This window comes from Panicum virgatum, chromosome 7N (assembly GCF_016808335.1).
Source record: "Panicum virgatum strain AP13 chromosome 7N, P.virgatum_v5, whole genome shotgun sequence".
In the NCBI taxonomy this organism is placed as follows: domain Eukaryota; kingdom Viridiplantae; phylum Streptophyta; class Magnoliopsida; order Poales; family Poaceae; genus Panicum; species Panicum virgatum.
Genome location: NC_053151.1, coordinates 50876274 through 50902457, shown reverse-complemented (window position 1 = coordinate 50902457; position 26184 = coordinate 50876274). Strand labels below are relative to the sequence as shown.

Here is a 26184-nt window from a genome sequence, read left to right as displayed (position 1 = left end):
GAGGAGAATTCCAGTGCGGAGCAGCAGCAGCAGCTGGCATGAGCCGCTGGACGGTGGGCCCTCGACCACCGCACCGCCAGATGCTAGTTCCGGCGGGGCCCACGGCCAGCGAGAGAAAGGAGAGGGGAGATCAATGGTGTTCGTCCCCTTCGGCCAGCAATCCCATCCCATCCCATCCCATCGAATCGACGAGCTAGCAAGGTAGGAGGGGGGTGATTCGATTGATTGCCTGGCTTCCCTCCCCTCAAATCGAGATCGAAATCCCCATGCTGATGTTGCTAGGCTAGGAGCCTCGATGAGATTCCCCTTCATCAATTTCAGTTATCTGCCTGCTTCCCCTTCGTCCGCCGGGGTGCGCGCGACAAGGTTAGCTGCTTCCCACTCGATCCTCCTTTGTTTTCGTTCGTCCTCCTGCTGACTCCCCCTAGTATGTGCCATGCTACAGTGCCCCGTGCAGGTTCCCTTCACTTCACACATCCAACCAGGTACAGTACATTCCCTTGCCTGATTTCCAGCCTCAGCTCCAGATGTAAGTATCATCAACGCCAGGCTCCTGGATTAGAGCCAGCCAATGCACACTCGTTTAGAGTAGACCACACCGCACCGCCGCCCTCATCATTTTGTGATCTGGGTTGGGTACTCAGATATTCATAAGGACATGTGTTGTTACACACACATCTTCGGAGTTGGGACCGCACCCTTACCCTCCATTTGTCCACTCTCTCTACCTGCAGTCATCTTATCCATCCTCTTCCTCTCCAGCTGTTCCGCTGCCTGATACGCATTGCCATTGACCTTATGATCGGCTACCTATTCCCTTCTTCAGTTCTTGACGAGATACACCTTTCAAGTTTTGAACACCGTGAAATGATCCTCTGATCCGACATGGGCCTCAAGGAACAGCATCCGCAACCCAACACCACTGATCAAACTGATGCCGTCAACTCGCCTACTGCTGATGACCACCACAATCCGGCCATCCCCCGTGTATCAAGCTGCAGCACTGATAAGGATTCTGGCCTTTCACTTTGCCGGGTCTGTCATTGCGTCGAGACTGATTTCAGAGGCGAGTCTGCCCTAGGTTTCTTGGGCATTGTGCCGCCTTCGAGAGAGCCTTCCGCCCCAAGGACCAACAATGATGCTACCAAGACTTCCACCAGCAAGGATGTCATCACTGGGCTAAAGGATGGAACCAATGCCCCCAGGTTTGTTGAGTTTATAAGCCCCGAGGGCGAGATATTCGTGTGCGCTACTGACGTCGAATCAGGCCCCCTGCATCAACAAGATCATCTTGTGGATCTAGGCTGTTCCTGCAAGAATGAGCTTGCCCTTGCGCATTATGCCTGTGCATTGAAGTGGTTCATCAGCCATGGATCCACTGTGTGTGAGATATGTGGAAGTATTGCTGCAAATGTAAGGCCTGACGATTTCAACAAGGTCCTTGTGTCCTTGAAGGATTATGAAGCTCTCAGGGAAAGGACATCTACTGGGGAACTCTCATACTTGCAGCATGTGGCAGACACAGGTGTTGACCCAGATGCTGTTGCGGCAATACGAAGGCAGCGGCTTAGCGAGATATCATCTTGGTTCAATCCTCATAACTCTCACATGGCTGTCTCTCAAGGGCACGTTGATCAGCCGCCACTTAGTCCAAGCAATAATTCTGTACCGGAGCATAGTATTGTGGCAGCGAGACGGGTGCATACAAGATGGAGTTTGGAGAGTACTGGAGTTCTTGTTGCTATTGGCCTAGCTGTGATTGTTCTTGCATGGTTGGTTGCTCCACATGTTGGCAAGGTATGCATGTCTTAAAAAGTTCTGTTATTTACATATCCTCTGGCTATGAATTCAACTGCACACCCCTTCGGATAATTAATAAAATTTTCTCATACTTTGATTTTAGCTGAACAGCAAACAATCCTCCCATTTGTTTAGATGGAAAAAAACAATCAAGCAGTCACACAATTGTAATTAGATGCTTTATAGATGAAACAAAAAGGAAAGAACTTTATAGATGCATAAAGAAGGTTATCGATCCTCTTAAGGTTCTCCACATGTTAATACCATCAACTGAAGGATACTGCTATTTGCTAAAACATATTTACATGTGTGATGATGTGGTTTTCTTTTTTAAAAAAAATCCCTTACAGAAGTGCACTTTGTAACTATCAGCGTAGTTTCAACTTTGAAGTTAATGGAAGTGGTCCTCTTTATTTGAAGGTTGTTATAATGACAATCTTCTGTTCTGTAGAAGTAACGTGTGAGTCTGAATTAGAAAATTTGGATGCTGCTGCCTCTTTGAAGCCTTTGGCTGTTCTTGGACCATGTTGAGGGCAGTACTGGTTGAGGGTGTATGATAAGTGATGTAATCACATGCATATTTCTTTCATTCCTTTTATAATTCAGCCATTTTTATATATGATTTTCAGCTAATTAGCAAGGATTCCTTGCTCTTTGGAGGAAAATTAAAACTAATGCTTGTGTATGCACAAAGTAGTCCTATGAATGAAGCATTTGATGGGAAGTATGATTTTATTTTTGGGGCTATGTGCAGAAGGCTGCTGTAATTGGTCTTCACATGCTTCTTGGAGGTTTATGCGCGTTGACTCTAGTAATATCCATGAGATTTGTAAGTAGATGGTGATCTTTCATGATATAATATGGAATTTCCCTTTTGCCAGACCTTATTACCTCAGACTGAGAATTAATCTGCAGAAAATGATGTTTGTATACCTATGGTTTATGATGATCGTTTATGGTTGCAGGTTTTCCCGAGAATCCAGTATGGGTCTATGCAATATTGGGCAATCTTGTTTGTGTCCTGGTTCCTTGTGTTTGGTGTTTGGGCCTCACGAACTCGCAGCATACGCTCCTCATGAGCATGTAGAATAGCAAGAGTCACTGTGGCAGAGCCAGATTGAGTTCGCCATGGCAGTGTTAGGTACTGCACTCCTGTGTATATTCACCATACTATCCATATCGGTTGCCTTTTTAGGGAGTTGTTATATTTGAGATGTATATGCTTGACCTAAGAAAGGATGGAAAATCATGTTATATTTGAGATGTATATGCTTGACCTCTGGATGTTATAGTTAATAGTATAATTTTGACTTTTTTTTAGATAAGCAAACCATGTTAATATTGAGAACTGAAACAGACAAAACTAGCCCACCCAGAACTACTGAAGTTGGGTAGGCTTGGATCTCATCACTCCAGATAATTACAGGCATTGTTCCTATGGATCCTTGAAAACGATCACTGAGCAAGCTTGATGCCGTCTGAGTGGTATATATGTATGCTGAATTGCTGATTCAGCATCACCTGAACTGAACCTTTTTTTTAAGCTGCATCTGAACTGAACTTCAGTAGAAGCATGAGTCGTCTGCTCCTAGAAGTAGAATCCTCATGGATGGAGTGGGCATGACTTCACTGGTGCTGGTGCAATTGCGATGACCTGCGTCGGCCTTAGGGTGCTGCAGTCCACAAAGCTAGCAACAGTTGGGGCGTTTCATGGGATATCAGATTGGATCATTTTTATTAGGTTGATTCAAGTCATCAGCAGAGCAGCAATAGCTTTGGTCGTCCTATTCATTTGATTAGAAAACAAAACAAAAGCCTCCTTGCAGCTTTCTATACTACACTAGTTGACAGACGACGATGAGCAGTGGCAGCAGCACATGACGATTAACATTACATCTTCATCCATCCTAGGGTAGGCAGCTCAATTGCGCTTTGCTGCACATATAATCCAATCCAAGCAAGCACACGCACTTTTGCAGCTGCAATTGGCATCCCCTTCTTCAGGACCAACTAGGGCTTCGTCATTCTACTGCTTGGTGGAGTGGACTAGTGGAGCATGGGTCTCCTCTTCCAATTCATGTAGGAACCCCCTCCCTACCATTCATCACCTTTCACCAAGTACCGTTTCAAGAAGGGCCTCTTCCTCCTCCTGCCGGACACAGAGTAAGATAGAGCATGGTTCAGGAGATCTTGTACATCATGTCTTAGCTCGAAACACTGGATGAACTACATTCATAAAGTATGGAGCAGTTACCGTACCACTAGAGCTGTAAATTCTGTCTCTTCGTCTATGGCATCAACAACTGCAGGGTCATCCATCAAATCCTGTGAAAACACTCACAGCTAAGTCCCCTGCTCTACATACAGATTGCAGTGATAAAATGGAAACGCTGATTGCAGCACTGCTTACATCTTCAGCGATGCGTAGCACACCATCCTTGTCCTGCACAAACATGTTACAACATTCTCAGATATCATGTACAAACTGAATTTACCACAACAAGTTGAACAGCAGCCAACTAACCTTGACTGCGACGAACAGAAGAGGATCAACTGGTGTATAAATCATATAGTGAGCACCATCCTGCAAATACAAAGCGTCAGCAATCACAAGCATACCAATGAAGACCCAAGATTGAATCTTTATGAATTACTTATTTGGGGATCTATATCTATATGTCAAATGTGAAGACTCACGATAGCAGCAGTAGCCTATCGTGCTGCATATGGCAATTATTCTATTTCTAGTTGACCAAAACCGGGTTCTCATATTACATCCGAGAAACTTGCTCACCAAATTGAAGCAGCAAATCTCTACACCTTCGAAAGGTACCCCCTCAACGCCATCACCGGAATCTGCAATCTTTAAATGAGATACCATAGAAGACGTTGCAGAGAGTAGTTCGTACTGGTAAGCAAATAGTTTCAGATACTGTTGAGATACAGTCTACAAACATTTGGCACTGACAAGATATTGTCAAAACCTTTGCACAAACTTTCTTTCATCTGCAAATACAGTTGCTTAAAATTCTTTTAATAATTTTGACTAGATGACAAGGTGAGCTGCCCCAAAAAATTAAAAGACGCATGCCTGTAATTTTGGTTACCATGAAACTCTTGAATGGCTTCTTCAGGAAAGCAAAAGCCACCCCTTGCTGTATAACAGAATCTGAAACGGAGAGCAAGATTCTTATACGGAGACATTTTAGTAACAGCAGCAAGCACAAGTTCAGGAACACTCTTTTGCATTCATGAGCCCTTACCCGCTTTCGACAAAGTGCATATGCACTCTTGCAAGGGCATAGGCAACAGAAGGAATGATTTGCTTGAGCTGGTGGTCGTCAACCTACACAAGCAGAAGAGGGGAAGAGAAGAAAAGTTGATTCCATCGAGAATCATGCGAAAAGATATATATGAGGCGGAGAGAGGTTGAAGACATACAGCTATCCAGCCACTGAAATTTGTGCTCTTGAGGACCTGCACAGGCCTGGAAGTGTATCGATCAGTAGCAATAGACAGCAGCACAGAGGAAGTGTGGCGTTGAGGTTTATTACATGTCAACTGGGCAGAGAAGCATGCAGTCGTGGTCCTGCGAGCTCCGGAAGACTCTCCTGATTATGCACTCCAAGGGGCGGTTGTTGGCGTCGTCGATCTGCAATGGCAATGTCTGCCTGTTTATTTCGTTCCATTTGTGATGATTGAAAGCAGCAAGCTCCTCAGGGGTCAGGACATTAATATAATAAAAGATGGCGTACGATGGTGACGATGCGCTTGGATGCTGCAGCGATGCACCTGCCCTTGTCGTCAAGCACGAAGCCGGCCGGCGGCTTGGGCATGGAGGCGGCCCGGGTGCCCCCAGCGAACCTCCCCTCCTCCTCCTCCTCCTCGTCGTCGTCGTCGTAGTCCAGAGGGGCCCTCGGCGGACGGCGGGCGGGCCTGGGAGGAGGATCGACCCGCTTGGTCCTGGGAGGGGGGCGTTGCTGGCGCTGGCGGGGCGGCGCGGCGCGGACGGAGACGGCGCGGCGCGCGAGAAGGGGCAGGGGAGGCTTGGTGGCGTGGACAAGCACTAGCTGCTGCTTGCAGAAGACCGGGGGCACGGGAGTGGCAGCCGCCATCTCTCTCTTGTTCCCTCACGAGTCCCGAGGAGGATAGCAGGCTTCGCTGGAAGTGGAGGAGAAGACCGAGGACAGGGCGATGGTGATGGGGGCGGGGGCGGGGGGAGAAAAAAATCATGGTGGTGGTGGGTGGAGGGGATGGATAGGGAAGAAGCCATCCCCGTGCTGGGCTGCCTGCTTAAGGCGGCCCCTATGGTGGGCCGGGCCCAAATTGACAGCCCAGCCAGAGACAGACGTGCAGAGGCAGCCCACGGCCCCAACCCAGCATCCCCCTCTCCTCCTCCCCTTCGGCGGCGGCGGCGGCGGCTGGTCAGGTGGGTCAGTAGTCACACACACGACGCAACGCCGGAGGACTTCAGCCATGGCGTCGTCCAAGCTGCAGCTTCCGGCGGACGACAGCGTCCTCCTGCTCTTCACCCACTCCAATCTCTCCACCTTCGCCGCAGACATCCGCGTCTCGCAACAGGTATCATTCCCCTTCAACATGGATCCCGTCATCTCTATCTACCTCCGCCATTTCTTCTGCTGAAAATTGCGTCGGATCGCAGACCACCGTCGAGGCGCTCAAGGACAAGCTCTGGCGCAAGACCGGCACCGCCGTCGCCTCCATGCGCCTCCAGCTCCGCGACGACACCGGCGCCAAGGTCGCCGACCTCGATGATGACGCCGCGCCCCTCGCAGCCTACGGCCCCTACAACGGCTACCGGATCCATGTCCTCGATCTCGATCCTTCCTCACTCACCTCTGGTGGCTGGTTGGAAGACACCTCCCTTGTTGACAAGTACAAAATGTCCGATGAAGCATACGACAAGCTCCACAGTAACTTCCCACACGCAAATTCCTTGCCCCCTCAACAAACTCTGTTTGCGTGATCTTGTTTACCAACACTGATGTTATAATTTTTGTGCCAGCGAACTTTCGAAAATTTAAAGAAAAGATGACCCCGAAAAGCTCCACATCAGAGGATAAAGAAGTAAGCTACTCAAGTTTTGGACTGTTTTCTTCTATATTCTTACTTCTCAGCTCACTTGCTCTATTTCTTCAGCAATTGGAAAAGCACATGGAGGAATTGTGCTCCAAAATCAAGGTCAGTTAATTTGGTTCTTTACATAGTCATATGCATTCGATCTAGTTGCACTAGACTCTGGAATGCTCCAATGCCATGGTCAGATTTATTTTCAGTTTTTCTTTTTATACTGCTGATGGTTTGGTACCCATCCTTAGGATAGGTTTGAAACTGGTAGTCTTAATTATTGGCAGCTGCAGCAAGTGATCTAAACATTGTGTCACAGGTGGGAGATAGATGTGAAGTTGAGCCAGGTGCCAAGAGGGGCACTATAAAATTTGTTGGCAGAGCTGAAGCTCTTGGACGTGGATTCTGGGTTGGTGTGCAATATGATGAGCCACTTGGAAAGCACGATGGCATGTATGTTCATTGCTAAAGCGTTAGAATAAAATAAACTCTGTATTGATTGTCTGATAGCCCATTATTATTTGTGATGCCAGTTGCAATTTATGTCTTATGCCATAATTTTGTGATGAGTAACATGCTATTTCTTCTTACATCTCAATAGCTCCTTGTAACACTTTCTTTTGCTTGTTGGATGCTGCAGGGTGAAAGGCATTCGCTTCTTTGAGTGCCCTCAAGGTCACGGGGCAATTGTGAGGCCAGAGAAAGTAAAGGTATTTTGCTTGCTAGATGCCTAACTGATTTCCGAATTTTAGAGGGCCTGGTGTTTCTGAAATAAGCTTTTGGAACGTAAGGATTAACGCAGCCTGTTTGCAGTAGCGGAACGTGTGGCATGAGGCTGTGTTGCGCGATGAGGTCTTGAGAATTTTTCTTCTAATTATGTGCATGTTTCTTTCTGTGACAATCGAATTGAGATTTTAGCTGTGCAAGCACATGTTGCTTATTAAGGGTGGTAAAATTAAGTGGTAGGGGGAAATTTTGGTCACAGAAGTTAAAATGTTCAATAGCAGTTCTTTTATTCTATTTTCCCAGGTCGGCAACTACCCGGAGAGAGACCCATTCGAAGAAGAGGAGATATAGGCAAGCAAGGTGTGGCGCATTTGTTTAGTAATTTTCAATGAGCGGGAGGTCGTTTTGGAGTTGTATTTGAAACGCGTGCGAAATTGCTGCTGCGATCTTGTTGGTCAGTCAGACTCGAGTACTCTAGTGTTGTAGTAAGTTGGTCGTCGCACTGTCTTGTATTGGGTTTAGCAGCGGAGGAGCACAACACTGCAACGGGGTGGTTAAATCCTGGACTCCTGATGGGTGGGTGCTTTTTGAATGTTTTACGTATGCTTTCAGACTTTCAGTTGCCATGCTTAAAACCCCGTCTGTTTTAGCTGTGGGCCGATTTTGAAGGTTCCGTTTTGGGAAATCCAAAAGTCAGATGACTCCCACAATCAAGAATTAAAAATCCACATCTAAGATAGACCCGTCAGCCCTCGCGTGGGCGACACGGGCGGCACCTTCGGCGCCGCTGCCCCCCCCCCCCCCTCCGCCCTCTCCACACCGTCGCGCCGCCGCTGGAGCTGGCCGTCAGAAGCCCTCGCGGCTCACAAGGACGGCGCGCGGCGGGACTGCCTTATCCGCCCCTTTCTCCCAGCGGGCACGGCCGCCGCGGGAGTGGAAGGGAGCTTCTTGGGCCGGGCATCGCCGACGCCGGTGAGGCCGGGTTAAAGGCTGCTGTGGCCGGATCCGGCGGGGCCCCGGGGGTGGATTTGCTGCCAGGTGCAGCGGCGGCGGCTCTGCACATGCGACTCGGTGCTGCACGAGGGCGGCCGCCGGTTGTGTTTGCCTTCGTTCAGGTCGAGCGCGAGCGTGTTCGTGCGGAGGCGTCGGTCGGCTTCGCGGGTGGCGCCTAGTCGGCGATGCGGTCGTCGTCGTCGCGGGGTGGGGAGCGACGAGGAGGACGAGTTCATGGAGCTGGGCGGCGGCGGCGGCGGTGACGGGACGCCCCTACAGCGGGCCTTGGCACGGCGACAGCACATCAGCTACGCGGGGCTCGGGACCGGTGGGGGTCGGCCGCGGGCGTCGAGGAGGTGGCGCGGGCTCGACGGTGGCCTCGCAGGTGTTGAGGAGGCCGGGTTCGGGGCCTCTGCAGCCGGTTCCGGTGTCCGTGGGCCTGGTTTTCTGGCCTAGGCCGGCGCCGTGTGACGAGGCCTTCCGGCTGTGATGTTTTGCGCTGGGTCGGCGTGGGCAGCGTCTGGACAGCTTCGTTCCGGTGCGGCGAGATGGGATGGCACGACGGTGCCGCCCTCGGTGCACGTCCGGGCTGGGTGCGGGCAGTGGCTTGGGTCGGGATGCTCTGGGCGAAAGTCCTGGCCGCCAATCATGTTGGCAGCGATGGCGGCGGTGCCTTCGGGCGTCGCTCTCCCTGTTGGGGGCGTCATCTTCGAGCTCCACCCACCATTGCTTGGGGTCTCTGGGCGAAAGCCTGGTCCAGTTCCTGGACGGACGACGGCGGCATCAATGGCGTCGTGACCTCCTTGGAGGCGTTGCTCCTTGAGACCCAGCTCAGCCTGGGAAGTCGGCGGCTGAGGGAGGTGACGACTATGTGCATGAGGGTGAGCTAAAGGGGGTTGACAAGCTCAAGTTATGGCGTCTCACAGTTATGGTCACGACCAGAGGTTGCTTCATGGCTGTTAGTTTGGCTGCATGCAGCGGGCCGGGCCGGCTGGAGCTGCTTAGTGGCTGTCAATCGGTGTGGCACAATGTCCGCGGGCAGCGCTTGCGGCAACGACAACATGGGACAACTAGGCTTGCAGCGGATGGCGGCGGGTGACTGAGCTATGCTGTAGTCACTCCGGCATGGTTCATCGTCGAAAGATGGCGCAAGCGACAACTTTGGTTTGCTACCATGATGGCGGAAGCTACGTGAGTGTGCAGTGCAACGAGTTGCTGTCGATCGACCGAGCGCGGTTCGGCTGTTTGATGAAGATCTTGGTAACAGAGCAACATTGTTCATCTTCCTGACGGCAATTCATTATACAACATTGCATTAGCTTTGTTTATTGAAATCCTAATATTTGTATGATAATTAGGTTCAATCATTCTTTAATTCATTTTACCTATCCAACTTATCCATCAAAGAATAAATCTAATGCAATTTAATAGTGAAAATGTGTTTGGGTATGGCCTCTTTTAGGTTCGAATACGTCTATGTGATCAGGATTGTTCAGTTCACCTTTGGTCTCATAATTTTCTTTTCCTAAGGATAAGCAATTAATATAACATTTTACTACAATATTCTACCTTTAAAATAGGTTTGTGAATCAATTTGTCCTTAACTTGTACCCCTCCATCCCATGAAGAGTGCAATTCTATTTTTAAGACAGATTAGTGGTGGCGTGAAAAAACTCTCATACCCTCATTTGTTTACCACATGCGGTTGGTTTTGGTATGCAAACCAAATCTAACCACTTAATTAGGCAGATAGAAGATCCAACCTCTAAAATTGCACCTTTTTGTAGGATCTTTTCAAACGCGGAATTGCATTTTTCATGGGATGGAAGGAGTATGTGTTACCTTATCTCTGCAAAATGACACTTGATTTCACTTCTTCAATTCACATAGTTTCTGTCAGTCTGTGCAGTTCCTTGCAACTGGTTATCAAAAACACGCTGCTACATCGGCATCTTCATGGAGGCAATGGAAAAACACCTACCTGAGCTGATCGATGCACAAACCATCAGTTAGGATCTAGATATTTTGATGATGCAGCCTGTGGATGAGGTGGCGGATTGTGATGCAGATGGCACGAACATACTCGCCATGAAAGATCAGATGGTTCATGTAACTTTTAAGTCGTCTGGTCCTTAAATTGTTTCGGTTCCGCTAGGTTTGAGATAGAACAAAAGGAGAATTGCATGGGGATTTAGAGGAATAGCACCTGGATACAGTGGCGAACGCAGGAATGACCAGCAGGAGGGGCTGCTTTCTCTTCTTCCTCCTCTCACCCCTTCTCTTCTTCTTCCTCCTCAAATTTGGAGGGGGGGCGCTTAGTAGGAGGGGCTCCATGAAATTACGGCGGTAGGGGGGCTCCAGCCCCGCCCGCCCCATCGCTAGATCCGCCACTGCCTGGAAAGATAGCTTTAGATTCATGACGATGCTCTGATCTATGTGCTACCCATGAAGTTCGGAATTTAGAAGTTGCCTCTTTGTACTCGTTAATCTTTGTTATGCACTTATTTATATGTGTGACTTATGTAGTTATGTTCTTACATGCACTAGGGAAATGTGGTTCAGCATACTTACTGAGGTAAATTGTACATGCTTGGAGTTTCCGTGCGGTGCAGGGATAGAGAGTCAAAACTGATGTTTGAAGGTACCAAATAGCTCATATAATTTTCTCACTCGTTTCTAATTTTCTTATGCAAACTTAAGCAAACTAATCAGTTCCATTTTCACTTACTTCTTGATTGTTTCACTTTTTTCGTACGGCCTTTCGTAGTAGTGACCACTAGAAAGGCGAGACCTGTTTTTTATCATTTAATTATATTATGTGAAACTTTATTTAATACATGGAAAAAAGAACGATCTTAGCTTGATACACTCTTTACCTTTTTTAAGATGCATAGGTTATTGCCGCACTTGTTGTTACAAGGTATAGTGGAACAACTACATGGCATTGTCATACAAGGTTATATTTTTATTTTAGTCGTATGTGGGACTTTTAAACGTGTGCCGCAGGATAATCGCTCTTTTGCCCATCAGGTTCACGCGAGGACACGTACACCTCTAGCACACTGTGGTAGGGTTTGTGTTTTGTCATGTTATTAGTACGGGCAAATATTCCTTTATTTTTTTGTGTTGATTACTATTTGTACGTTTAGCGAAAAGCTGACTTGTATTTATTCATGGCAAAATTTACTTGAGCAAGATCCAGTGAAGCAAAAAGTCCTAAACTTTTTCAACAGTATCTAGACATCAATATAACATTACTGTAAAAATTTTACTTCATGAATCGCAGTATCACACCTAGAACAATAAGATCTATTTAAACACAGCATAGAAGAAATAAAAATAAATTGTAGCTGCAGTTATGCTCTGGCCCACAAAATTTGTACAGAGCTAAACTCCTAGAATGAAGGCCACTGTCCAAAAATCATGTATAGAACTGAGCTAGAATATAATTTACATTTAAAAGCTAATAAACTAACATTGATGCTAGACTACAATTTATTTTGGATCTGACCTTGGTCCTGTACAAAAGTTGTAGATCTCAGCTAGAGGAACATTGCATTTTTATGACTTTTTTACAATTTTATATTGATTTTACAAATTTGTTGTTTTGAAAACAAAACTTGAACTCAGATTTTACAAATAGACCCCTAGCTTTTTGGGTAACAGACCCTACAACTAATTGGAGGCTTGCAATGTGACCCTTGGCCATGGCCAGGCGGCGGGGGAAGCCAAAATTCGGCTAGGTGGTGGCCGGTCGGCAACGAGGGAAGGGTGGGGGAGCTTCAGAGCGATGAGAGCTACCTTTTGGTAGCTTGGGTTGGGGACGGGGTGGATGGGCGGGCCTACGATGAGAGCAGGGACTCGTAGGTGAGGGAAGCGGCGTGCAGTGGCGGTCTGGCGGAGCCGGGCGGGCCAGGTCAAGCCGGAGAGGTGCAGTCCGAGGTGGTGGAGCGGTTCTAGGGGTTAGCTCAGGCGGAGGAGGGACGAAGGTCGGGCCGCAACATGCAAGAGATGTGTCTAAATGCAGCGCGAGCCGCGGCAGCCGCCGCCAGCGCAATACCACGGTCCAAGCCAGGCCAGGGGGAGACGCACCACCGAGGGAGATCTGGCGGCTCGTCACGGCTGCCCGGTGGGCGGCTCTACATGGCGGTTCCTCAGCGGCACCTCCTCTTTCGTTCTCCTCTTCCATGGCCCAGCAGGCAGCTCGGCGCGACGCGGCATGGCGGACCGGTGGCACGAGGTGGCTCGACGGGCAGCTGCCTTGAGGGCACATGAGCCTTGGATGGCCCGATTGAATGGCTGATTTTTTTAGGCGATGTGGCGCGCTCTATTTTTAGGAATTCATCTAAGCGCGAATGTGCTTTCGTATTTAGAGATGTCACTTCAAGCTCCCCGCTTAATTTTAGAAGGACCCCTAGCCGGCTAAACGCCCATTAAAAAGTATACAATATCCAATGATGATGCTTTTTTACGCTTCTCTAGCAACGCAAGTGCATACGCCTGGCCCACTATATATAATTGTAACCAATTTTTGTCAATTTGTAAAATACAAGGTGTCTTCTCCTAAACTCCCATTAGGCCAATCGCAATGGTAGCATTATAGGAATGTAATGAGCATTAAATTGGCTGACATGACAGAAAAGAGAAGAGGGAGTGTCATAGAATGTTAGAAGAGTGTCAGGGCATTTCCAACCCTCCATGTAGGATGATGTCTATGTGATTAATTATATTGCCACATAGGATTTTTGGTTTATGTGGTACTATAATAAATGAGAGAGAGAGAGAGAAAATTGGATCTCATGAAAGACCTAGTGTGTAAATCAATACGCTAGACATTACAAGTTGTGCATTGGGAATGAGATAGTGTCTTCATAATAAATGGAGAACAAATATGATAGGTGGAGAAAAAAGAGTGAGTTTAATAAAATTTCATAGCAAAACATCATGGGTTGTAGAGTGTAGTTTCGAAAGGTGGTATCTTGATGATGGCAACATGAACACCACCCATAGACACTATGACTTCGGATTGCCATCATGAGTGATGACACTTCTCCGGCTCAGTTATCTAGTTCACAATCTTGGTAACTGTGCAATAACACTTTTTACTGAAACTAGCCTTAACATGCATGAGTATTGAGGGTGTGTTTAATTGGTGAAATTTTTTGGGTTTGTTACTGTAGCACTTTGAAGCATCTCTTCATAAGAGAAGACTTAAAAGTGATACAATATCAGTCCCAGGAGGCTGATAACACTTTTATTACATCAGATGGTACATCACCGTACAACTCTATGCGGAAGTGGGCAGTGAAGCGTCACTATCCACACAATGATATTAACTACGAAGAGGGGGTCATCAGAGTCTTGCGCCATACGGAACTTCCTGCGGGTGACCCTATCCACAGGCAAGGTTGGGTGCGGGACGGGACTTCTACTCAACGTCTTCGGGAACGAAGTCTGGATCTTCCTCTGTAAAAATTAAGAATGGGGTGAGTACAAACATACTCAGCAAGTCCAACCACACCCACGGAGGGGTATAAACAGAATATAATGCACAGGGTAAATCAAGGGTAAGGTTAGGATTTAATTTGCGGAAAGCAAATTTTTATGCAGGGGTTTATTTGAAAGAAAGAATTTTCAAAGCAAGTTTTTCTTGTACCGGGTAACACGTAGTGTTGACCCACACAGGATCCAAGTTTTAAGCTGCTACCGGACTCCTCATCCGCCGTAGCACACAGCACAACCGCCGGACACTTTATCAAAACCACTCACGCCAACCCGTCCATTCCCAGAAGAAGCACTAGTTATGTGACCACACCGTAACTCGCCCAGTACCGTGGGCACGGCTATTCGAATAGATTTTAACTCTGCAGAGGTGTGCAACTTTACCCACAAGCGGGGTACCGCAACTCGATCACCTTAGTGTCGGTGCAGATCCCAACAAAGCCATTACGCACCTTAGTTAGACCTGACTAGCCACCACGGGATCCACCAAGGGGTCATCGACCTATCACCGAGGTATAACCGGGGCATAAGTCACACAGAGCATATCCCTCCTCCTTGGTCACCCGTTGCTCTCAGCTCTCCTGATGACTATCAGACTAACTAGTGGGGTTTATGCTAAGCCGTTGCCCATACAACGGTCGAGTAGTTTGCACGATGGTTGAGTTAGGTGAGATGACACACCAACTCGGTCCTTAATTGTGACAAGATGGATATCTCCCTTCCTTGCTCAACCACACAGGTACGAGCACACCATTCGGCAATTCACATAGAAGTGCCATCTATCCCGTCTAAACTTATCTTTTGAAAATTTCACATTTTTCCCTTCCCACACACTCACACCTTTTCTTTGTATAAAACAAGTTGTATCGTGTTTAAGGTCCTAAGCGTTCTAGCATCGATTAACGTCCAAAAAGATCACATTCAGACATTAATCTAGGTGGTCAAGGAATGGTTATAACAAATCAAGGGGTGGCTATCCAACCATGTTTTCAGCAGGCAAAATATATGCAGTTTTGTAAATCAGGCCAATAGGTTGTGTTTATAAAAACTAGGACAAAATATGCATCAAAGGATGGGATTGAACTTGCCGTTCTCAAAGCCTTCCGGGAAGTCCTGATCGAGGTATTGTCCTTCGGGTTCGTGGTCGCGGAACTGGTCCTCGTTTGCTTGCTCGCAGTACTGCTCATCGACGGGTTCTCCCTCATTCCCACCGTGATCTACGACGCACACAAACAAGCACACAATCAAGAAAAAGAAATAAGAGTTTTATCGTTGAGCTCGAATCAGAAACAATTAAGATACGGAGATAGGAGTAATATTTTTGGGTGGTTTTCTAATGGCACGGCCGAAATAATATTGGGAATGGCGTGGTCGAGTTTTGGAATATTTGGAGTATTTTCGGTGCATGAAATGATAGGTTAAGGATGTGTTTAGGCGCTAAACGGGGGTGCAAGGGTTTATTTGTAAAAAATTCTCGAGATAGCAGGGGCTTGATTAGTATTTCTGGAAATATTATGGTTACTCTAGGAAATAGGCAGGGGTCTGTTTATAAATATTTGGCATAGTGGAGGGATTGAAAATAAAATGTAGGGAGGGTTTCTTTTGGAAAAAGGATTAGAGAATGGTGGGAGGGCTCTTTAAAGAAAAAGAGAAAACAGAGGGGACTAGGGGCAAAATTGCCCATTCTTCTTCCTCCCGTCCCCTCCCTCGACAGAAACAGAGGAGGGGAAGGAAGGGGGGCGCCCCTGGGTGGCGGCGCTCCAGGGCACGGGAGCGGCCGGGGAGTAGAAGAAAACGGAGAGGAGGCCGAGGGGGTCCGATTCCCCTTCCTACCTTGGGCGGAGGTGGAGCGAGGAGGGCTGGCCACGGAGGCCGGCGGGAGGTGGCGGTGGAGCACGGAGCGGCGGAGCTGGGAGGCCAGGAAGGGAGGTGCGCAGTGGGGGCGAGTTGTGGGGATGGAGGGCGCCGTGGAGGTCCTATTTATAGGCGCGGAAAGGCGGTGGAGGACGGGGGCCGCGGTGGTGGCCGACGGGCAGCTCTGCAGTGCGCCTTCAATGGCGTGGGGGCAGCTCCGGCTGCTTGCGGGCGTTGCGGAGCGGCGCGGGCGTCGAGGGCGGCGTCCAGGGGTGGGGCGCGCATGTGGCCGGTTGCTGTGGCCGACGTCGAGCTCGGCTCGCGCTCCCGCGTCGAGCCGGCACAGGCGGCGGTTCTGTTCGGATCGACGAGCGGCGCGGCGATGGCCGGGGCCGCGTGGGGCGCGTGTTGCGCGCACAGGGTGACGAGACCCGTCGGGCAGCGAGCGGCGCGGTGCTTGACAACGGGCGACGCGGCGCGTGGTTCACGTGGGGGCGAGGCGCGCGCGGCGTGGACAGGGAGCCGGGACCGGGCGTGCGTGGGCAGGGAGCAGAGGAAAAGGAAGGAGAGAGAAGGAGGGAGAAAAGAAAAGAAAAAGGAGAAGGAAAGAAAAAGAGAGGAAAAAGAGAGAGGGGCGCGGCGGATTTCTCGGCGGCGTTCGCGAGCCGGTCGAGCACGCGCGCCGTGACGTGTGGAACAGGGAGACGGGACGGCGATAGGATTCGGTGTTGGGACGGTGAAAAAATCACCGGGAAGGTTTACGGGAAATTTGGAGTTCGATTCGAGCTCAGCGACGAAAAAGTTTTGGAAATTACTTTTAGCGCGTGATTTCATTTAGTGAATTTTTTTTGGGCTATTACACACTTTCGTTTTTATTTGGTAATTAGTGTCCAATCTTGGACTAATTAGGCTCAAAAGATTCATCTCATCATTTACAGCCAAATTGTGCAATTGGTTATTTTTTAAACTACATTAGTGGTTATGCACGTGCTCAGGCACGTGTTTAAAACTAATTCTATTTCAACTCTATGGAGGTACATATTATACTCCATGGTTTAAGAGTTCCGCCAAGTAGATAGATCAAGAATATATATCACGTATTGGTCAGCACCCAATGGACAAATCACCAAAATAAAATTAACAATAATAATAGTTCAACGAAAAATTATATTAGATCCACCATAAGAATTTATCTTAATTTATTTTTAATTGATACATGAATTTCAAATATGGCCTAATTGATGCAACAACACCATGCAAGACTCGAAAAAATATAGCAAGCTCCATCCATATTTCTCTCTCAACCTCTGGGTACACCAAAATCTTCTATGTTAGCCCACCTGAACATGTATCAATATTCACAAATAAGACATCATCGGAAATAAATATTTATAGCTGCACGATACTTATCGGTTTAGTTCTGAAAAAACATTTAGAGTTAGACAAATTAATACCCTATCTTTGTTTGACATAAATGGCACAATTATTTATCAGTTTAGTTCTGAAAACATTTAGGATAAGACAAATTCCCATGTCTTTCTGATCTGAATAGCACAACGCGCCTTCCATTCACCTCACCAAACAAATCATCAATAACACAAAAACCCAAATGCTCAGAACTCTGATCCCAAAAACAGAATGCACCCCTCCATTCACCGTGCTAAAGAAACCAAACACAATGTGAGCCCCACGATTTCCGTAACAACATAACGCACCCTCCATTCACCAAATAAATGCAATGGAACCAAACCTCGTAGATGAACCCAACCCTGACCAGAATAAACGCCCCTCATCAATGTCCCAACTGTAGAACAGCAAACACGATTTCTTCAACAAAAAAAAGAACAGCAAACACGAGTGCGGAGAGCAAGGCCTACTCGATTTGAAGGAGAAGCCCCCTGGGAGACCGGGTGCAGCTCGTCCCTCTTGGTGTCGTACCCGGCGGCACCCCCATCCACCGTGTACAGCATCAGCTCTTGCGGCTGCGGCCGTGCCGCCACCGCTGCCCACACCTGCTGCAAACCTGCCTCCACGGCCAACGCCTGCTGGCGCCGCTGCTGATGCTCCCCAAACAGCCCAAGCAATTCCGCATGACGCCGTTGCTCCAAAATCCTAACACAAATCTCAAGTTTATTCAGTTCAAAGTATGCATCCCAACAGCTGCAACATTCAATTGAGATCCTATTCCTAACTGATCCAAACAAGTTAGAAAAAAAAGGCTAACTGAAAATGTTTGTTAGTGCAGTCAACCTTTATCTAACTTTCTCCACCAGCACTATATGCGCCTAATTTGATATATGCCTCTAATCTCACAGTTGGACAACAGGATTCAGATTATGCATCTCATGAAAGACTGAAGAGATGCCTATTTACAGGCCTAGCAACATAAACTCCACTTTACAAAGTGACTGTGTGTGTGTAATAAGCATATCCCACTAAATAATTTAGAGATCATTGCCTTAAATAAATATAATGAATACTGAGTTTTCTAGAAATGCTATGTGCCTCTGAATAATGGGCAGCAGAACAATTTTTTCTACTTGTGCTTTTTTCCATCACATTCTTTGATGAAAAATTACCACCACATTCTAACCAGTAAGAAATTTGTGGTTTAGTATTACATGTTAGCTATCTTGCCATACAGATTTACAAAAGTCTGGAACAGCAACACTTGCACCCCAAGTCTGATCATTTCACACCACCTCTGACACGAGGAATTCATAAGATTAATATTTTATCAAAGGCCTCTATCATAAGATTGGTTTATGCTTATCTCATAACAGGGTATCAACCCAGCATAGAACAGAACAAAGTTCAGGAAATAGTATTTTTCTTACTTTTGGTTTTGTTTCATAATGATCATTCACCCTTTCAATGCTGATATAATTTCCCTGTAAAATGTAGGAAGTTCATTTCAAATTCCAAAAAGATACGAGGTAATGCTATATCAAGTTTAGATATTGGCCTAGAAGATAATAAAACATACCATGATGCCCCTCCAACATACAGTCGCTATAGTCAGACATATTACAAAGCTAGCAGTATGCAGTGAGCGATAACAGGTAAATTGAGAAAGAACATACAATATTAGGATTGACTGGAGTGGCCAATTGGTAAACTGAGAAAGAACATCCAACGTGTTGACACAGAATCGCGCCAAACACACCTGAATGCGCTAGAACGCGCGACGATCGTCAAAACGATCAACACAGCGAAAACCCTGGGCGGACCGGTCTGACCGGTTTCGCCGTCCGGTCTGACCGGTGCAGGCAGGGAACTCGCGAAGACCTAGAACAGCGAGCTCTGGAGGGACCCCGTCGGAGCTCGTGAACGTAGGGTTGCTCTGAAGTCGGCAGGCCACTCAGAGCGTCTTCAAACGCCGTCGAGATGCAAAAAGAACATAATTAGGGTTTGGAAAAGCTAGGGTTTGAGAGGAACAAAAAGTAGATGTATTTTGTATTGATTCGATTGGGAATACCTCAATCGGCCTTAGCCTTTATATTTATAGGCCGGGGAAGTCGTACCCCTCTCCAAGTCGGTTTATACAAGAATTTTCAAAATAAAACGAAGCCTACTCGGATTACAACTGGACAGACCGGTATGACCGGTCGGCCTCTGAACTGCCAGAATTGGCTGTCAACATATGCCCCCCTGCTTTTTGGTGAGTTTCACAAGCCAAAAAGCAAGAACTATCCTGATGTAATGTTTTACACAGAGCATACAAGTCTAAAAATAAAACTAAGGGCGATATCTAATACCGGTCGTCTTCGTCTTCATGCACTTTACCACACGCTAGGATAGAACTTCTTTAAGTATCTCCCATTGATAGCCCTAGGTAGACGCTCACCTTGCAATGTCTCCATCATATATGAATTACCGGAGATAACCTTGATAATCTTGTATGGACCTTCCCAACTTGGCGACCATTTGCCAAACTTGTTGCTTTTCATCCCAAGAGGCAAAATTGTCTTCCAAACCAGATCTTCAACCTGAAAAGATTTAAGTTTTACCTTCTTGTTGTAAGCTCTGGCCACCCGAAGCTTATCTTTCTCAATTTCCCTCAAAGCCTTCAAACGCTTGTCAGTCACCTCATCAATATTATCCATCATCAAATCATGATAATCAACAGCGGAAAGGTCATTTTGTTTTGCTAATTTATAAGCGTCCAGATTTACCTCAACGGGTAAAACATCCTCTTGACCATACACAAGCTCAAAAGGAGTAACCTTAGTAGCACCATGTCTAGATATACGATGAGCTCATAATGCTTCGGATAACACTTCATGCCACCTCCTAGGATTTTCTTCTATCTTCTTCTTGACAAGTTTGATCAAAATCTTATTACTAGACTCAGCCTGTCCATTGGCCTGAGCATAGTATGGAGATGAATTGAGCAACTTAATCTTGTATCCGGTAAAGGCACGCACCTCTTTTGATATAATTGAAGAACCTTGATCCGTTGTCTAAGTTTGTGGAATACCGAATCTATAAATAATATGCTCAGTAATAAACTCAATTACCTCCTTATGTGTCATATTCTTCAAAGGAACCGCTTCGGTCCACTTGGTAAAGTAATCCTTAGCAACTAACACGAAGCGATGCCCCTTTGAAGATGGAGGATTAATTTGCCCAATAAAATCCTCCCCCAACCTCGGAACGGCCATATTTTAATAATAGGATGCATCAACATAGCAGGCACCAATTGCAAATCACCAAACCGCTGACATTCTTCACACCCTTTATAGTATTTGAAACAATCGGATAGCATGGTGGGCCAATAGAAACCGGCTCTTCTGAGTAACCACTTCATCTTGGGAACCTCACCCATAGCAACCCGGGCTTGATCCGAGTATAAACACTTGAGGAGCAAATCTTCGGCAGTTCGACGATAAAGCTCATGATCAATTAAAACATACTTGAAAGTCAAACGCCGAATATTTCTCTCCGCTCCACGACCAGGATCTCTCAAATATGATATAAGAGGGACCCTCCAATCCTGAGCTTCGGCCGAGACATTTGAATCATCTTTCTTGGCCGAATCAGAACCAACAGCTGCATCACCGGTCAGACCGGTCTGGGCGGTCAGACCGGTCTCACTGACCGGTCGGACCGGTACATCCAGAACCAGAAACTCGGCTTTCGATTGCATCGGCTTGCGAACGTTGAAATATTTTTTTCGTATAGCCAGATGCTTGCTAAGCTAGAGTATTTGCCTTTCCATTCTCTTCCCTCGAAATATGTTTAATAATAAATTCATCGAAGGAACAAATAATATTAAGCCACTTATCAAAATATGCATTTAGAGAACCATTATAGCATTGGCATACCTTGGACACTTGATGCATCACTAGAAGAGAATCTCCAAAGGCTTCAACATGCTTCACACTCATGGATTGCAAGAATTCCAAGCCAAATAGAAGCGCTTGATATTCAACTTGGTTGTTTGTGCACTCTTCTTCCAATCGGTTTAGGGTGTGCAAGTAATATAGCCGACCATCCTTTGACCATTCGGAGAAATAAGAACAGCACCAATCCTTTGACCATCATCACAAACCGATCCATCAAAGTACAACTTCCACGGTGTGCAAGTAATATAGCCGACTTCTAGATCATGCTTGTCATTAATCCGATGCTCAACAATAAAATCTGTTATAATTTGGCCTCTCATGGATCTTAAAGGTTCACAAGCCAAATCATATTCAACCAAAGCATAAGCCCATTTACCGATTCGACCACTCAAAATCGGCTTTTGTAACATATGTTTGATTACATCGGTTTGACACACTATTATGCAAGTACTAGATAGTAGGTAATGTCTCAATTTGGTACAAGCATAATAAAGAGACAAACATAACTTCTCAATAAATGTATACCTTATCTCCGCATCAATAAGTCGTCGTCTTAAATATGTAATGATGTACTCCTTTCCTTCGGTCTCTTGAGTCAAAACAGCTCCAATAACCTTATCTTCAGCAGCCACATAAAGTCTGAAAGGCACTCCCCTCCTAGGCGCTTTAAGCATAGGTGGTGAAGACAAATAAATCTTGATCTTCTCAAACGCTTCTTGTTTTTTTGCCCCCCCCCCCAAGTAAATTCGGTTTCATCTTTTAACCGAAGAATAGGAGTAAAAGCATCGATCTTCCCAGACAAGTTAGATATAAATCTTCTCAAGAAATTTACCTTGCCCAAGAACTTTTGCAAGTCCTTCTTGCATGTAGGAGCCTCAACTTGTTTCATGGCTTCAATTCTCTTTGGATCAATTTCTATCCTCATCTCATGAATAATGAAACCAAGAAACTTCCCAGCCGATACACCAAAAGCACATTTGAGTGGATTCATCTTCAAACCATACCGGCGCATCCTCTCAAGAGCAAGCCTCAAATCGGCTAAATGATGATCTAAACCGGCCGATTTAATGACAATATCATCAATGTACACTTCCAAGATAACACCAATCAAATCATGGAAGATTAAATTCATAGCTCTTTGATAAGTAGCGCCCGCATTTTTCAAACCAAAAGTCATGACAACCCACTCAAACAAGCCGACAAATTCCTGACATCTAAAGGCTGTTTTAGATATATCTTCCTTGGCCATAAATATTTGATTGTAACCAGCATTACCATCAAGAAAACTAATGACACGATGTCCGGAAGCCTCATTGATCAACATATCGGCTATAGGCATAGGATATTCATCCTTGGGAGTAGCTTTATTAAGATTTCTAAAATCAATGCACACTCTAATTTTCCCCGAATCCTTTTTCTCAACAGGCACGATATTGAAAATCCAATCAGCATAACGACAAGACCGAATAAATCCAGCATCAAGTAAACGATTAATTTCAGCTTTAATTCGGTCATAAATAATTGGATTGAAATGCCTAACCAGTTGCTTATAGGGTCTAAAACCGGCTTTAATCGGTAAACGATGCTCAACAAGATCACGACTTAAACCAGGCATTTCATGATACTCCCAAGCAAAGCAATCAATATATTCTTTCAACAAATTAATCAAATCGGCTTTATATTCAGCCGATAAATTTTTGTTTACAAAGGTCGGCCTAGGAATAGTTCCATCACCAATATCTACCTTTTCTAAAGGATCGGCCGATGTAAACCCTTGGCCCAGCTTGTCTAGATCATCAGAATCTTCAATGGCTTGACACATATCGTTTGTACGCGCCCGATATTGATCTAGCCTCTGCTGCAACCACTCTGCGTTGGACCGGTCTGACCGGTCGGGGGGGTCCGGTCTGACTGGTCGGCCTTATCCGTCAAACGGGACTGGACCGGTCTAACCGGTCGGCACAAGCGGTCTGACCGGTCGCTTCTGGAGCTTCTATTGTACTCATTTGATTTACATTAAATGATTTAGCTGATTGTCCATCGGCTTTAATATAGCAGAAACAAAACCATCCTTAGAGCAACTGATCAAATCATAATCGGACAGATCCACGCCCGATAAACACTTGACATTGTCGTGTGCACTAATAGAATCCGAATCGGCTAAAGCAACAAAGGATGAAGTGTCCCCATGGACATTCTCAACCTCATCGCCGATCCACTGAATAAGAAACTGATGCAAGGTAGAAGGAATGCACTGATTTGCATGAATCCAATCCCTCCCAAGAATCAAATTGTAATTACCTTGCACCTCCGAGACGAAGAAGGGCGTAGCAAGCGTCTTACTCCCAATGGTAAGCTCCATGGAAGCAACTCCTTTGGCGCTAAGGGGCTCGCTCCCTCCAACGCCGCTGACCGTCATGTTCGTCTGGATCAAGTCTTCGTCTTGGCCACCAAGCTACTTGTACAACGAGTAGGGCATAAGATTTACGATGGCCCCACTATCCACTAGCATGCAAGTCACCGGCTTCCCGTTGATGTGTCCCCTCATATAAAGAGCCTTAGATGATTGTCCTTCTCGCTTGGCTTATGAAACACAGCTTCACGGGGCCCGAAGTAAAGATGAGCCAAATTCTCCTCCGGAACCACGAAGTAATCCGAAGACAAGTGCACCATGTTGACCTCCAAGTTGGTATGCTCTGGAGACGCCTCGTAATCCACCAATTCCTCGTCTTCTGTAGTTGGAGGAACTGCTGGGGCTTCATCAACAGAAGGAGCCGAAGCGGGCGGCGCCGATTCAGCTGATGGCTCTGTACTGGGTTCAACCGGTCTGACCGGTTGGTCAGAGCGGTCTGACCGGTCCTGACAGGTCTGACCAGTCGGTTGCGGCGGTCCGACTGGTCTGGCTGGCTGATCAGTTGTCTTGACCTTCCAAACCTTGCCTTGAGGGAACATGGGCATGTATCTGTTGAAGTCCTCATCCCTCAGCCTCTCTTCTTCCTGCTCCTTCTTTTCCTTGTTGCGAAGGCGCTGCAGGTTCCTTTTCTGTGTATGAGTTAAACCCGAAGGACACCACTTGGGCTGATGGTACTTGTCCGCTGTGCCCTTGCTACTACCGGCCTCATGATCATTGGCCATGGCCGGCTTTTGTGAAAGAACATCAACCGATTCCTCAACAACCATCGGCTCTTTGCCCGCATCTTTTATGTGCACTTTGATTTCACCGATTTGAATAACCTCGGCTTTAGGCTTCTCTGGATCAGCCACAGGCTTCTGCTCCTTGAAGCAATACTCAAACCTTGGAACAGGAGCCTGGCCCGGCCTCTGGTGAGACTGGTCTGACCGGTCGGTAGCGACCTGTGGCAGAACCGCCTAAATTATCCCGGCTCAAGTGCGTAAACCATCACCATAAAGGCAACATTAGCTTAAACGCACTTCAAACGGAACAATTTTTGGTCTGTCGGGTAACGTCCCGATACAACCACCGATTCTTGGATCGAACAAGCATACCCCGCACGAAGGCGAGTTCAGAGATATTACAACCACAATTTTACAACTCAGGCATAAAAATGATTACAAACCAGTTAAACACATTATTACAAAGCCAACTTAAATAACAGTTATACAAGCTATGATTATAAGTTCAGAGTCTAAACAGCGGAAGATGAAACACGATGACTACAACACGTCGCAAAAGTATACCAAGCTAGCCCAAGCATGGTATCACTCGTCATAGTCATTGCCGGCCGAAGACGTATCCCACTCTACGGACCAGCCAGGAGGCAACGAGCAAGGATAGGTCAAGCTAGCGATCTGATCCTCAAAAATCATACCTGAAAAAGGGTTTCAACAGCAAGGCTGAGTATTCTAATACTCAGCAAGACTTAACCGTCAACGGGTATAAGTAGCCCACTTTAACTAGACTATGCAAGGTTTTGTGAGGCTCTGGTATTCCTTTTTGCTGCAAAGCAATAAGAGTATGTCCTTACTTTCAAGTTTTAGCTTCAAAATTCTAGTTGATTAACCATTCTATGTAAGCAGCTACTATCCAATCATGGTGGAACTTCTAAGCAAACATCAAGATTAATAAGAATATTGTTGCTCTTATTACTCTGTGTGGCAAAGAGATCAAGCAGTCTCATTTCATCGTGAGAGGCGGACGATTCTGAATCGAAATTCAACCTTGCAAGGAAAACCCAACACACACGTTTGGAATACCGTCGGGTCATTTCCAAACAACCGTTTGCCTTTCTTTCCGGCTCGTGGATAGGAACACTCTCCCCGACTACAGGGCTCCAAGGTCCACCCGTGCCCGGTCCACCCTTGTCCCTAGAAGTCGTAGTGTTGCGCAACATAAAATAAACCTATCTCTAAGAGAGAGTGTCAGGTATATCCACTCCCCAGTCCAATCGGTTACTAGGCTTACCGCGTACCATATTTACGGCATGTGGCTAGTACGTTCAAAAACTTAACCAACACTACCACACACCGCGACCTTAGCAAGTTCATCAACACAGACGGGGTCTCACATAGGACATGATATCGAACACAACCCCGTCCGTCGTCCTTATATTGATAACAGAAAGTAAACAAGCAATTCCTATAAAGCTCGCGAGTGACAGGCAATCACTCGACTTTTACCGTTCCTATAAGCTTAGCAATTACTCGAACTCAAGTCTAGTGTTCAGTACATTGGTTCCTAGGATCTTGCATCTAGGTTTTCAATTCAACTCCTATGAACTGTAAATGCACAAGTAAAATAATACAGTAAATGATATTAATTTGAAGTATAGGTTATGTCCGGGGCTTGCCTTCTCGGTAGTTGCTAACTATTTCAGCGCTAGGCTCTTCCGAACTTTGGTTCGGGGCTTCAGTT

General features: G+C 46.5%; 3 protein-coding genes across 18 annotated transcripts; 2 read left to right on the top strand and 1 right to left on the bottom strand.

Moving 5' to 3' along the window:
• Window positions 1–14: 14 nt before the first annotated feature.
• Window positions 15–3120, top strand: LOC120683232. 13 transcript variants are annotated; one of them, XM_039965281.1, is made up of 5 exons: window positions 24–366; window positions 458–485; window positions 827–1797; window positions 2555–2629; window positions 2766–3120. In XM_039965281.1, the coding sequence occupies exons 3-5, from the start codon at window positions 886–888 to the stop codon at window positions 2877–2879; spliced, it is 1101 nt and encodes a 366-aa protein (XP_039821215.1). In that variant the 5' UTR covers window positions 24–366; window positions 458–485; window positions 827–885; the 3' UTR covers window positions 2880–3120. The 13 variants fall into 13 exon arrangements, with proteins under 13 accessions (XP_039821217.1, XP_039821215.1, XP_039821213.1 ...); XM_039965279.1 differs by having other exon boundaries at window positions 446–485; XM_039965282.1 differs by having other exon boundaries at window positions 429–485.
• Window positions 3121–3511: 391 nt separating this feature from the next.
• LOC120683235 lies at window positions 3512–6031 on the bottom strand. 3 transcript variants are annotated; one of them, XM_039965289.1, is made up of 10 exons: window positions 5556–6031; window positions 5355–5452; window positions 5242–5287; window positions 5064–5146; window positions 4908–4969; window positions 4595–4656; window positions 4325–4384; window positions 4211–4243; window positions 4060–4125; window positions 3512–3949 (listed from the first exon to the last, which is right to left on the bottom strand). In XM_039965289.1, exons 1-10 carry the CDS (start codon window positions 5913–5915, stop codon window positions 3905–3907), a joined length of 915 nt encoding a protein of 304 aa, XP_039821223.1. In that variant the 5' UTR covers window positions 5916–6031; the 3' UTR covers window positions 3512–3904. The 3 variants fall into 3 exon arrangements, with proteins under 3 accessions (XP_039821223.1, XP_039821221.1, XP_039821222.1); XM_039965287.1 differs by having other exon boundaries at window positions 4892–4989; window positions 5556–6024; XM_039965288.1 differs by having other exon boundaries at window positions 4595–4663; window positions 4908–4989; window positions 5556–6024.
• A 90-nt stretch (window positions 6032–6121) lies between these two features.
• LOC120683234 (tubulin-folding cofactor B-like) lies at window positions 6122–8249 on the top strand. Of its 2 annotated transcripts, none has more exons than XM_039965286.1 (7): window positions 6122–6381; window positions 6464–6734; window positions 6827–6888; window positions 6961–7002; window positions 7208–7341; window positions 7529–7598; window positions 7702–7853. In XM_039965286.1, the coding sequence occupies exons 1-7, from the start codon at window positions 6277–6279 to the stop codon at window positions 7702–7704; spliced, it is 687 nt and encodes a 228-aa protein (XP_039821220.1). In that variant the 5' UTR covers window positions 6122–6276; the 3' UTR covers window positions 7705–7853. The 2 variants fall into 2 exon arrangements, with proteins under 2 accessions (XP_039821220.1, XP_039821219.1); XM_039965285.1 differs by lacking the exon at window positions 7702–7853 and adding an exon at window positions 7918–8249 and having other exon boundaries at window positions 6124–6381.
• The last annotated feature ends 17935 nt before the right edge of the window (window positions 8250–26184 follow it).